This window comes from Oncorhynchus nerka, linkage group LG12 (assembly GCF_034236695.1).
Source record: "Oncorhynchus nerka isolate Pitt River linkage group LG12, Oner_Uvic_2.0, whole genome shotgun sequence".
In the NCBI taxonomy this organism is placed as follows: Eukaryota; Metazoa; Chordata; class Actinopteri; order Salmoniformes; family Salmonidae; genus Oncorhynchus; species Oncorhynchus nerka.
In genome coordinates, this window is record NC_088407.1 from 47,121,010 (window position 1) to 47,134,724 (window position 13,715).

At 43.3% G+C, this 13,715-nt stretch overlaps 1 protein-coding gene and 1 long non-coding RNA gene across 3 annotated transcripts in view; one reads left to right on the forward strand and one right to left on the reverse strand.

Annotated features, from left to right (window-relative positions):
- The first annotated feature begins 423 nt into the window (after positions 1 to 423).
- Positions 424 to 9,031, forward strand: LOC135574341 (uncharacterized). Its single transcript, XR_010465367.1, has 2 exons — positions 424 to 702; positions 4,026 to 9,031. It is a non-coding gene; the product is annotated as an uncharacterized LOC135574341 (long non-coding RNA).
- The window catches only part of LOC115138286 (mitochondrial peptide methionine sulfoxide reductase-like), a 43,949-nt gene continuing 31,311 nt past the window's right edge, over positions 1,078 to 13,715 (reverse strand). For both annotated transcript variants that reach the window (XM_029674983.2, XM_029674984.2), the window contains exon 6: positions 1,078 to 4,205. In XM_029674983.2, coding sequence (XP_029530843.2) covers positions 4,020 to 4,205 — 186 coding nt within the window. In that variant the 3' untranslated portion in view covers positions 1,078 to 4,019. The remainder of the gene's footprint in view (positions 4,206 to 13,715) is intronic.

Consider the following 13,715-nt stretch of genomic DNA (forward strand, 5'->3'; position numbering starts at 1 on the left):
AGGCGCAGCGTGCATGTAGTTCCACATCTTTTAATGAAAGTGAAAGTGAAACCGAAACAACCAAAAAACAAACAGGTAAACAGCAAAGACTGTGACGCAACCGAGGTGCACACAAACACACACACACACAAACACACACACACACACACACAAACACACACACAAACACACACACAAACAAACACGGAAAAATAATTACCCACAAAACACAGGTGGGAAAGGCTACCTAAGTATGGTTCTCAATCAGAGACAACGACAGACAGCTAGCTGTCCCTGATTGAGAACCATACCCGGCCATTAACAAAGAAATACAAACATAGAAGAAATAACATAGAACCAAAATAGAGAATAAAAAGCCTCTCTATGGCCAGGGAGTGACACAACCACCCCCCCCCCCCCCTCTGACATCATTGTACACGCGATAGAACAACAGAGTACTACATTTTTATTTTACCACCATGCTGGATTTTCATTTCCTCAAAACAAAAACAATAACAAATGCGCCTAGGGGCACATTTGTTTCGCCTATCGCAGATGTCAGCTTTAATGGCCACTCTGTAGATTATTAAGGACCTCACGGACTGTTCACTCGGCGCAGACAGAGATAGTGCAGGCGCGTCAGTGTCAAGACAGAGAGACTATAACACTGCTTCTTTTACCAGGCATCAGACTGTTGAACAGCCATCACTAGCCGTCTACCAGGTGATGCAAAACACACACACACACCTCATACTCATAAACACATGCACATACACAAATTCACACACACTCCCACACAGCCAACTCTGCTGTCCCATTTCATAGAGACATTGAACCATTGGACACTTCCTGTTTCACACCGAGTATTTAAATACTGCATTCCTGACATACTGTAGCTCATTCAAATATTTTGTACTACTGTACTTTATATTTAGTTATACTGTTTATACATATACATTTATACATATTTATTTATATACTGGATTCTTGGCATAGCTTACTCTAATATATCTACCTCTGAACATACTAGGCTTGGGCGGTATTCTGCATATACTGTATACTGGGGTATTTGGAAATAGCCACTGGATGGTTTTTCAATACTGTTGAAAATATTTATTTGAAGTTTTTCAATACATGTGATACATTTCATATTTGTAGCTATTTTTTAAGTAAATACCTGCAGTCAACTTGTGCAATACGTTAGGAGATAAAGATCACATACTTCATTTTATCCGTCACATTATTTTGCATTATGAAGCTTATTTAGTTCCCCAGCACAGTTGAGCCAGTCACATGTTTGTTTGTAAATAGCACAACAGTAGAAAGCAGGAGCAGGTGACAGCGGTCACGTTTTATATTGAAAGTCAACTGTGTTTTTATTTACTTCAATAGAGTGAAAAGGGACGTGCAACTACAGTTTTCCTTCACAGAAAATACATTAGTGCAACACATTCAACATAAAATAGCTTCATTTCCAAACAGCAACGCTGTTTGGCTGGCAGCCACACAAGTAAATGAGCTTACAATGAAAAGGCAAGGTATTTTTTGCATAACTATGTATGGTCATCAGATTTCTAATGTTCTAGGGCTATAATAGAAAGCCAGCTACATTTCCTTAATGTTTTGCTTAAAGTTAATCTAGCATTTTAAAAGAAGCTACACATCAGAGTTTAGAAGTGCAACTGAGGCAAACAATCAGTCTGATAACGAGCATAAATTACAATTGGAAGCATTTTAGATCTGTTTTTACAAAACGCGTTTTATCTTTTTTTCCTGCGTAAAAAAATGATGCATCTGATATGCATCTGTATTCCCAGTCATGTGAAATCCATAGATTAGGGCCTAATTCATTTATTTCAATTCACGGATTTCCTTATATGAGCTGTTACTCAGTAAAATATTTGAAATTGTTGCATGCATATTTTTATTCAATATAGCATATCTTGTCTAAAATCTACTGTTACGATGCTATTTAGGTTATTAATTGGCTTTGTCCCAATGTTCTTGATTCATAGTGCTTTTTTCTCCCAAATTCCGTGGTATCCAATTGGTAGTTACAGTCTTGTCCCATCACTGCAACTTCCGTACGGACTCGGGAGAGGCGAAGGTCGAGAGCCGTGCATCCTCCGAAACACAACCCAGCCAAGCTGCACTGCTTCTTGACACAATGCCCGCTTAACCCGGAAGCCAGCCGCACCAATGTGTCGGAGGAAACACGTGCACCTGGCGACCGTGTCAGCGTGCATTGCGCCCGCCCTGCCACAGGAATCGCTAGTGCGCTGCCGCTCAAACCTTTCCCTAACCTGGACGATGCTGGGCCAATTGTGCGCCGCCCCATGGGTCTCTCGGTCGCGGCCGGGTGCGACAGAGCCTGAACACGTACCAGGTTCTCTAGTGGCACAGCTAACACTGCAATGCAGTGTCTTAGACCACTGCACCACTCGGGAGGCCCTGTGTGCTTTTTATAAAACATTTTACGGTATTTTTAGGAGCTGGTAACATATGCATTTCGCTGCACCCACTACAACATCTGCTAAACTGTGTACTCGACCAATAAACGTTGATTTGATTTTGTTTAGCTGAAAACCAGGGATGTTCTCACACATAAGCCTGAGTGTACAACACATAATGAATACCTGCTCTTTCCACGACATAGACTGACCAGGTGAAAGCTACAATCCCTTATTGATGTCACTTGTTAAATCCACTTCAATCCGTGTAGGTGAAGGGGAGGAGACAGTTTAAAGAAGGATTTTTAAGCCTTCGAGACAATTGAGACATGGATTGTGTATGTGTGCCATTCAGAGGGTCAATGGGCAAGGCAAAAAATATAAGTGCCTTTGAACGGGGTATGGGAGAAGTGTCAAGAACTGCAATGCTGCTGGGTTTTTCATGCTCAACAGTTTCCCGTGCATATCAAGAATGGTCCACCACCCAAAGGACATCCAGCCAACTTGACACAACTTTGGAAAGCAATAGAGTCAACATGGGCCAGCATCCCTGTGGAATGTGTTCGACACATTGTAGAGTCCATGCCCTGACTAAGTGAGGCTGTTCTGAAGGCAACTAAATATCAGAAATGTGTTCCTAATGTTTGGTATATACTCAGTGTATGTTTCTGAGCAATGAGACAATGGAAGGAGAGAAAACTAATGTGATTCCAACACACATGTAAAAAATTATTCTACCACAACGTGCAAATCCCTTCTACGGAAAGGGTACTAATCTCTCTCTTAATGGAAGATAGCCCTAAAGGGTGAGGATGTCACATTGAGTGGATGGAATGAAATCCTGAAGCTGTTTTGTTGAGAGGTTAAGTTTGTTGGTATCTATTGCCATCTTGTGGATTTCTATCAGTACTTCAGCCTCGCATACAAAGAGGTCTCATGGCATCATGCACCAATATAATAATAAAATAACCTTGATATGGGCTATATTGAACTGTAACACTTCAATTTAAATGAGAAAATACAATTATCATTGTATACAATAGAGTTCATACAGATGGCTAAATACTTTTGAAATGATTTAGCCAATTAGTCAAATGAACACAATGCTAAGCGAGTTCAGAAACACTTTAGGGAGTGGAAACATTTTTCAACCTACTGCTGATTGTTTATAGAAAGTCAAGATTGTCCAAACAACTCTCCTAACTTGGCCATAAAGAGACTATATGAAGCAGGAAAATTAAAAAGCATGATTTCCACCTGGATAGCGACAAACTCAGATCTGCGAAAAACCCACCTTGTATTCAATCCACTCTCTCTCTCTCTACCCTCTCTCTCTCTACCCTCTCTCTCTCTCTCTCTCTACCCTCTCTCTCTCTCTACCCTTTCTCTCTCTACCATCTTTCTCTCTCTCTCTACCCTCTCTCTCTCTCTACCCTCTCTCTCTCTACCCTGTCTCTCTCTACCCTCTCTCTCTCTACCCTCTCTCTCTCTCTACCCTCTCTCTCTCTCTCTACCCTCTTTCTCTCTCTCTCTCTACCCTCTCTCTCTCTCTCTCCTCTACCCTCTTTCTCTCTCTCTCTCTCTCTCTTTTCACAGCTCGTCTTTGTCATCGTCTGCTTCAGCTCCGATGGGACAGTTCACCCCGGTCCCCTTCAGACAGCAGTAGCCCTTGGGGACCTTCTTCAGGTACTGCTGGTGGTAGTCTTCCGCGTAGAAGAACTCCTGGCCCTCTAGGACCTCTGTGGTGATGGATCCATAGCCCTTCTCAGATAACACCTGAAATGGACACAAGGTCAAAATACAAGAAAGGTATCATGAACGGAGCCAGGAGATTTCCCTCCTGACCAGGAAAACTTCTAGATTCCGTTTTTGAGGCATTAGCCAGGTTACATGGTCAGGAAATGCCCTAATCATAACAACAGCTACAAACTGACTTCAAGGTTTTGTTCACTAGTCAGAAAATGTAAGGAAAATAACCGGAAATGGTGCTAAAACTGCTCATTTTTGTTATCCATTGCACAACATTTTGAAATGTTTTGCTACGATATGCCCAGAAAATGAACCAGGTGCACTTTTTCCAAAGATAATGGATCTGCTCTCTGACTTAGAAAGCAGCGTGGTTGATTGATTGACACATGAAACAGACTCTGTTTCTCTATAGCATTGGCTCTGTTCCTCGCGCTCTGGGACAACGCTTGAAAGAGTCCCTGGTAGCTTTGAGCTCTCCATCAGTGTTGCAACATGGTGTAAGCACCTCGAGAGCAGGATTCAAACACTCTACCTGCTGAGGGAGTACTCCTTTGCAGCAAAACACACGGCTTCCTTCCACCCCCATATACATTTAAAGACTAGCACTCTGTGGAGACCCCAACAAAAACAATCATTCTAAGGTGTGCTGGATTGTTCACCTCCACAAGGGGATCCCTTCATCCTTCCTCGATACTTTGCATCCTCGTTGTCTTGGCCCCGTTCTCAAAACACATTGGAAGGACCGAGAGGCGGAGAGAGGATGCCAAAAATCGCGGAGAGACATTGTGCTGCTACAGAGCAGTATTAGTCCCTTATTTGTCAGGGAGAAAGAATAAAGCCGCGACATGCAGTACCAGCCTTCAGCCACAAGGCAGCAGTGAAGAATTTAGAGTGGGATTGTGCTGGAGGTGATGTCCGAGGTGGTGGTTCTCTCTCTATATCAAAGCACTGACTGCCCCCAGAAAACAGACTAATTTTGATGGAGTGGTTAAGGTTAGTATTTGAGGAGGTAAGTTGATCCTAGATCTGTAGCCAAAGGATCATTTAGAACCCGAGCACATTCAAAACAGGATTCAAGACCATCAGTCCTTACTGGCCAATACGGTTTGTGATGAGATATTTCGGACTGACATTGCATCAAAATCAAACACCACATTTGGAGAAGTTGAGGGACAAAAAGCATTGCACTTATATAAAATGTAGGATATTCCTATGGCAAATGTACTGTTATAATATACACATTCCCCAATGAAAGCTGCAAAGGGATTGCCCACCCTTTCCCCCAATGGAGGGCAGCTTTTCCGGACTATAAATAGGCCCACTACCCACTCATTATAGACAGAAAGCCCCAGGGCATCAGATGCATTAGAGGTTTGCTTTTATATGAGAGGAATACAATGCCCAAGAAATGGCCTGATAACAGAGAAGGAATAGGCTACACTCTCAAGCCTGACTCTAATGCAAGTCACAATACGGCAGCCATTTTGAGCCCATAAATCAGAATGCATGCAGTCACGTCGTGTCAAAATGCCGTAGTGGATCCGCAAGGCTCACTGCGGCTGGAGAATCGGCTAGCGCTAGTGTTAGCAATGGGTCTGACTGAATAGCCTTTGAGTGCAGGGCACCTTAGCGCTACACTAGCCCCAGTGAGCCCTGCATTGCGAGCTAGCTCAGTCAGCCCATCTTCACGCCTGTCGGAAAGGATTGGCTGTCAAAGGCACTACGGCCGAGCGAGCGCGTCTCTCTCCCGTGTGACGACGGAAGGACCGTGGAGAGCGAGCTTCACCGTAGCTCCAGTCAAGCGAGAAAGCAAAGACACCCCACCCACCGTTAGAGGGAGAGAGACGGACGCCCGACACAAATAAAATGTGACACACCGAGTAAAGAAAAAGAAAGGTTCACTCTCTATTTATCTACCGTATTCTCTCTATTTCTACTTCGGAAGGCCCACGCTGTAGAGAGAGAAAGAGAGTGAGAGAGACAGAAAAGCGAGAGACAGAAAGACCAAGAGAGCGACAGAAAGACAGACAGAGAGAGAGAGTGACACACACAAACACATTGAGTCATCAGTAGGACATTATTAGAGGAGTTTTGCCCTCACCATGGACATGGTCATTTATGCCATCTTTAAAAAAAACATGGTTGACAGTTCTGTCAAAAGCAAGCTAAAGGACTGTTCCTTTTCCCCCCAGTCCTCTTCTGAGTAATGCTTCACAGATAAATGACATACCATAATATCTAAACAGAGCACACAGCATCCCATAATAATGTTACTACAATACAAATACGTTACTCAATCAAAGAAAGGTTGCTCGAAAAAAATACACGTATATTCTCATCTTCACACAGTCTACAATATCTTGAGAAAAGTTTTTTTTAAATGTCTTGGAAAGCAATACCTCATTGTGATATAATATTATAATATGATGCTCCTGACATGTTAGAGATGCCCTATGTCAGGGATCATCATCTACATTCAGCCGCAGGACAATTTCTTCTGGCGCAGATGGTCAGGGGGTCGGAACATCATTTGTAGACTGCAAAGTGACAGCAAAAAGCCCAAAAAAGGATATAGTGCCTTCGGAAAGTATTCAGACCCCATTGACTTTTTACACATTTTGTTACGTTACAGCCATATTCTAAAAACAAAGATCTATCAATCTACACACAATACCCCATAGTGATACATTTTTTCTAATTTATAAAAACTACTGAAATATCAGAATTACATAAGTTATTCAGACACTTTGCCCAAGTTCAATCTTGGTTTCATCAGACCAGAGAATCTTGTTTCTCATGGTCTGAGAGTGTTTTGGTGCTTTTTGGCAAACTCCAAGCCTGCTTTTTACTGAGGAGTGGCTTCCGTCTGGCCACTCTACGATAAAGGCCTGATTGGTGGAGTGCTGCAGAGATCTTTTTTCAAGGTTCTCTCATCTCCACAGAGGAACTCTAGAGCTCTGTCAGAGTGACCATCGCCAAGGCCCTTCTCCCCCGATTGATCAGTTTGAACGGGCAGCCAGCTCTAGGAAGAGTCTTGGTGGCTACAAACGTGTCCATTTAAGGATGATGGAGGCCACTGTGTTCTTTTGGACCTTCAATGATGCTAAAATCCCCAGATCTGTGCCTTGAACACATTCCTGTCTCGGAGCTCTACGGGCAATTCCTTCGAATTCCTTCAATGGCAAGGCTGTCCCTGCCTTGCCATTGTATTGGCTATCTACGTAATTTCCGGTCACAACTTGCAGACTTGTTTACGTGTTGCTGTGCGTTTTGTTGCCAACCTATTTTGCTACCTGACAACTTTACGGTTTTTACTTTTTTAATTACCGTTTATATTTTAGTTTTTTTCCCCTCAACTTTTTCACTCCGGACGCTTTATCTGGACATGGTTCGTCAGGACCTCCCTACACTGGCTTCCTGTCAAAGCAAGGGCTGATTTCAAGGTTTTACTGCTAACCTACAAAGCATTACATGGGCTTGCTCCTACCCATCTCTCTGATTTGGTCCTGCCATACATACCTACACGTACGCTATGGTCACAAGATGCAGGCCTCCTAATTGTCCCTAGAATTTTTAAGCAAACAGCTGGAGGCAGGGCTTTCTCCTATAGAGCTCCATTTTTATGGAACGGTCTGCCTACCCATGTCAGAGACGCAAACTTGGTCTCAACCTTTAAGTCTTTACTGAAGACTCATCTCTTCAGTGGGTCATATGATTGAGTGTAGTCTGGCCCAGGAGTGGGAAGGTGAACGGAAAGGCTCTGGAGCAACGAACCGCCTTTGCTGTCTCTGCCTGGCCGGTTCCCCTCTTTCCACTGGGATTCTCTGCCTCTAACCCTGTTACAGGGGCTGAGTCACTGGCTTACTGGGGCTCTCTCATACCGTCCCTGGGAGGGGTGCGTCACCTGAGTGGGTTGAGTCACTGATGTGGTCATCCTGTCTGGGTTGGGGCTATACTCAGCCTGGTCTCAGGATGGTAAGTTGGTGGTTGAAGATATCCCTCTAGTGGTGTGGGGGCTGTGCTTTGGCAAAGTGGGTGGGGTTATATCCTTCCTGTTTGGCCCTAGGGTCAGTTTGTTAAATCTGGAGTACTTCTCCTGTCCTATTCGGTGTCCTGTGTGAATTTAAGTGTGCTCTCTCTAATTCTCTCTTTCTCTCTTTCTTTCTCTCTCTCGGAGGACCTGAGCCCTAGGACCATGCCTCAGGACTACCTGACATGATGACTCCTTGCTGTCCCCAGTCCACCTGGCCGTGCTGCTGCTCCAGTTTCAACTGTCCTGCCTTATTATTATTGGACCATGCCGGTCATTTATGAACATTTGAACATCTTGGCCATGTTCTGTTATAATCTCCACCCGGCACAGCCAGAAGAGGACTGGCCACCCCACATAGCCTGGTTCCTCTCTAGGTTTCTTCCTAGGTTTTGGCCTTTCTAGGGAGTTTTTCCTAGCCACCGTGCTTCTACACCTGCATTGCTTGCTGTTTGGGGTTTTAGGCTGGGTTTCTGTACAGCACTTTGAGATATCAGCTGATGTACGAAGGGCTATATAAATAAATGTGATTTGATGGCTTGGTTTTTGCTCTGACATGCACTGTCAACTGTGGGACCTTATAGAGAGTTTTTTTGCATTGTCATTATCGGGTGTTGTGCGAAGATTGCTGGAAAAAAAAGACATGACAAAATGTGGAAAAAGTCAAGGGGTCGGAATACTTTCCGAAAGCACTGCATAACTTTTGACTAAAACATAATCATTTCAAACCTTCCTTGCATTTGTTTACGGTCACATATATCTCTCTATTATGCGTGTGAATACTTTGGAACAGATTTCCAAAATTAAAATTACGTGGAGCTGATTTGTTGCTGTTTTTACAGTTTTTTTTTTAATGTCCAACAGTAAAACTTATATATATATAACATATATATATAATATATATATAATTTTTTTTGCTCTGAAAACTTCTGGGCCAATTAAAATCCTGCGGGCCGCCAGTTGGGGAATCCTTCCCTATGTAGAGGACCAACAGCAAAATAATAGCTGAAAGACGAAGGGAAGGGAGAGGTTCGACACAATTGTTATCCAGATAGACAAAGCGAGCAACCATGACAGTGCCACAAATGACCTGAGTGAGGGGGGAGATTGAAAGAAGGTGATGAAGAGGAGAGGGGCATGGAGATGGATAGGCAGGGAGAGGTAACGGCAAATAAGAGAGGAATAGGGGAGCCCCCTGCTCTTCACTCTTTATCTGGGAAAGAAAGAGGACAGAGAAACGGAGTAGAGAAGAAACTAGAGGCCTGACTATTAATGTCTTCTCCTGACAGGTTCGGGACAGCGACAGAGCCATAAACACTTTTGAGTGTGTGTGTTTGTTTGTGTATCCCTACTCTCCAATTATGGCCTTTGTTCTTTATGGGAACAGTGAACTGACAGCGCACATCATATACAGTACCAGTCAAAAGTTTGGACACACCTACTCATTCAAGGGTTTTTCTTTATTTGAACTATTTTCTACATTGTAGAATAATAGTGAAGACATCAACGCTATGAAATAACACATATGGAATCATGTAGTAAACAAAAAGTGGTAAAGTAGGCACCCTTTGCCTTGATGACAGCTTTGCACACTCTTGTTTTGCACAGCTTTGCACACTCTCCAGCTTCACCTGGAATGTTTTTCCAACAGTCTTGAAGGAGTTGCTGACCACTTGTTGGCCTTCACTCTGCGGTCCAACTCATCCCAAACCATCTCAAAAGGGTTGAGGTCAGATGATTGTGGAGGGAGCACTCTATCACTCTCCTTCTTGGTTAAATAGACCTTACACAGCCGGGAGGTGTGTTGGGTCATTGTCCTGCTGAAAAACAAATGATAGTCCCACTAAGTGCAAACAAGATGGGATGGCGTATCGCTGCAGAATGCTGTGGCAGCCATGCTGGTTAAGCATGCCATGAATTCTAAATAAATCACAGACAGTGTCACCAGCAAAGCACTCCCACACCATCACACCCCCTCCTCCATGCTTCACGATGGGAACTACACATGCGGAGATCATCTGTTCACCTACTCTGCATCTCACAAAAAATCTCACATTTGGAATCATCAGACCAAGGACAGATTTCCACCAGTCTAATGTCCGTTGCTTGTGTTTCTTGTCCCAAGCAAGTCACTTCTTATTGGGGTCCTTTAATAGCGGTTTCTTTGCAGAAATTTGACAATGAAGGAAGGCCTGATTCACACAGTCGCCTCTGAACAGTTGATGTTGAGAGGTGTCTGTTACTTGAACTCTGTGAAGCATTTATTTGGGCTGCAATGTGAGTCCCAGTTAACTCTAATGAACTTATCCTCTTCAGCAGAGGTAACTCTGGGTCTTCCTTTCTTGTGGCGGTCCTCATGAGAACCAGTTTCATCATAGAGCTTGATGGTTTTTGCGACTGCACTTGAAGAAACTTTCAAAGTTCTTGAAATTTTCCAGATGAACTGACCTCCATGTCTTAAAGTAATGATGGACCGTCATTTCTCTTTCCTTATTTGAGCTGTTCTTGCCATAATATGGACTTGGTCTTTTACCAAATAGGGCTATCTTCTGTATACCACCCCTACCTTGTCACAACACAACTGATTGGCACAAACGCATTAAGAAGGAAAGAAATTACACAAATTAACTTTTAACAAGGCACACCTGTTAATTGAAATGCATTCCAGGTGACTACCCGATGAAGCCGGTTGAGAGAATGCCAAGAGTGTGCCAAGCTGTCATCAAGGCAAAGGGTGACTACTTTGAAGAATCTCAAATATAAAACATATTTTGATTTGTTTTTACACTTTTGTGGTTACTACATGATTCCATATGTGTTATGTCATAGTTTTTGATTTCTTCACTATTATTCTACAATGTACAAAAAAAAAAAAAATGAGTAGGTGTGTCCAAACTTTTGACTGGTACTATATGTAAAGTACATTTGCCGTGTGAGTGGGTGCTACGTTCTGTGTATCCTCTGTGAGAGTGTGAGTGTGCGTGCTCATTTCTGTGTGTGTGAGTGTGTGTGAGTGCGCATCTGTGCACGTAGGATGAAGAGCGTGTGAGCGCTTCTCCGCTCATCCCACTCACAGACCGGGTCAGGCATCCATTTTAGGTTGCTTCTCAAATCTGCAGCCAGAGTGCGGTCCTACATTTTGTTTGGGAGGCAGCGAGACACCAGCCAGCGTGGCTGTGCTTTTTCACAGCCACAGCACTCCGGCTGCACGCTGCGATATCACACAGCTCACCTATGAACACTCCTTTAATTTCGACTTATCCATGACTTTCGAAATACTTATTCTGTATATGTACATATTAATGCACGCAAGTATATGCATGTGTTACCTGCATGGGTTTTGCATGTTCAATAATGAACGGTAGGGGATTTTAGTAGCATTCAGAGCATTTTCACTGTGGCGGTTATAAACTAGAGGGTGGATAAGTAGGACTAAGGGGTGTGTGTGTGTGTGTGTGTGTGTGTGTGTGTGTGTGTGTGTGTGTGTGTGTGTGTGTGTGCGTGTGTGTGGGCATGTGCATGTGTGTGTTGTGTGTCTGGGTGTGTGTGTCTGTGTGTGTGTGCACGTGTGTATGTGCGTGTGTGTGTGTGTCTGTGTGTGTGTGTCTGTGTGTGTGTGCGCGCGCGTGTATGTGCGTGTGTGTCTGTGTGCGTGTGTGTGTGTGTGTGTGAGATAAAATACAGACTATGGGGATAATAGAGATATATATCACTGATAGTTCAACCCAAGAGTATGCTGAGACACAACGTGGTGCAAGTACATACACTTGAGCCAAATACATTTAAACTCAGTTTTTCACAATTCCAAACATTTAATCCTGGTAAAAATTTCCTGTCTTAGTTCAGTTAGGATCACCACTTTATTTTAAGAATGTGAAATGTCAGAATAATAGAGAGAAGGATTTATTTCAGCTTTTATTTATTTCATCACATTCCCAGTGGGTCGGAAGTTAACATACACTCAATTAGTATTTGGTAGCATTGCCTTTAAATTGTTTAACTTGGGTCAAACATTTCGGGTAGCCTTCCACAAGCTTCCCACAACAAATTGTGTGAATTTTGTCCCATTCCTCCTGACAGAGCTGGTGTAACTGAGTCTAGTTTGTAGGCCTCCATGCTCACACACGCTTTTTCAGTTCTGCCCACACATTTTCTATAGGATTGAGGTCAGGGCTTTGTGATGGCCACTCCAATACCTTGACTTTGTTGTCCTTAAGTAATTTTGCCACAACTTTGGAAGTATGCTTGGGGTCATTGTCTATTTGGAAAACCCATTTGCGACCAAGCCTTAACTTCCTGACTGATGTCTTGGGATGTTGCTTCAATATATCCACATCATTTTCCTTCCTCATGACGCTATCTATTTTGTGAAGTGCACCAGTCCCTCCTGCAGCAAAGCACCCACACAACATGATGCTGCCACCCCCGTGCTTCAAGGTTGGGATGGTGTTCTTCGGCTTGCAAGCATCCCCCTTTCCCTCCAAACATAACAATGGTCATTACGGCCAAACAGTTCTATTTTTGTTTCATCAGATCAGAGGACATTTCTCAAAAAAGTATGATCTTTGTCCCCATGTGCAGTTGCAAACCGTAGTCTGGCTTTTTAATGGCGGTTTTGGAGCAGTGGCTTCTTCCTTGTTGAGTGGCCTTTCAGGTTATGTCGATATAGGACTTGTTGTACTGTGGAAATAGATATTTTTGTACCTGTTTCCTCCAGCATCTCCACAAGGTCCTTTGCTGTTGTTCTGGGAATGATTTGCATTTGTTGCACCAAAGTACGTTCATCTCTAGGAGGCAGAAAGAGTCTCCTTCCTGAGTGCTATGACGGCTGCGTGGTCCCATGGTGTTTATACTTGCGTACTATTGTTTGTACATATGAACGTGGTACCTTCAGGCATTTGGAAATTGCTCCCAAGGATGAGCCAGACTTGTGGAGGTCTACCATTTTTTTCTGGAGGTCTTGGCTGATTTCTTTTGATTTCCCCATGATGACAAGCAAAGAGGCACTGAGTTTGAAGGTAGGCCTTGAAATACCTCCAATTGACTCCTCCAATTGACTCAAATGATGTCAATTACCCTATCAGACGCTTCTAAAGCCATGACACAATTGTCTGGCATTTTCCAAGCTGTTTATAGGCACAGTCAACTTAGTGTATGTAAACTTCTGACCCACTGGAATTGTGATACAGTGAGTTAGTTATAAGTGAAGTAATCTGTCTGTAAACATAAAAAAATAAATGACTTGTGTCATGCACAAAGTAGATGTCCTAACCGACTTGCCAAAACTATAGTTTGTTAACAAGAAATTTGTGGAGTGGTTGAAAAACAAGATTTAATGACTCCAACCTAAGTGTATGTAAAACTCCCGACTTCAACTGTACGTTGACACATAGATGGACACACACAGACAGGCACACAGTCAAAGACCACACATAGGGAAGGACAGGAGTGTTATGGACCAAACCAAGGTGCCGAATTGGATAAGGCATTCCTTAGTGACTGTAAAA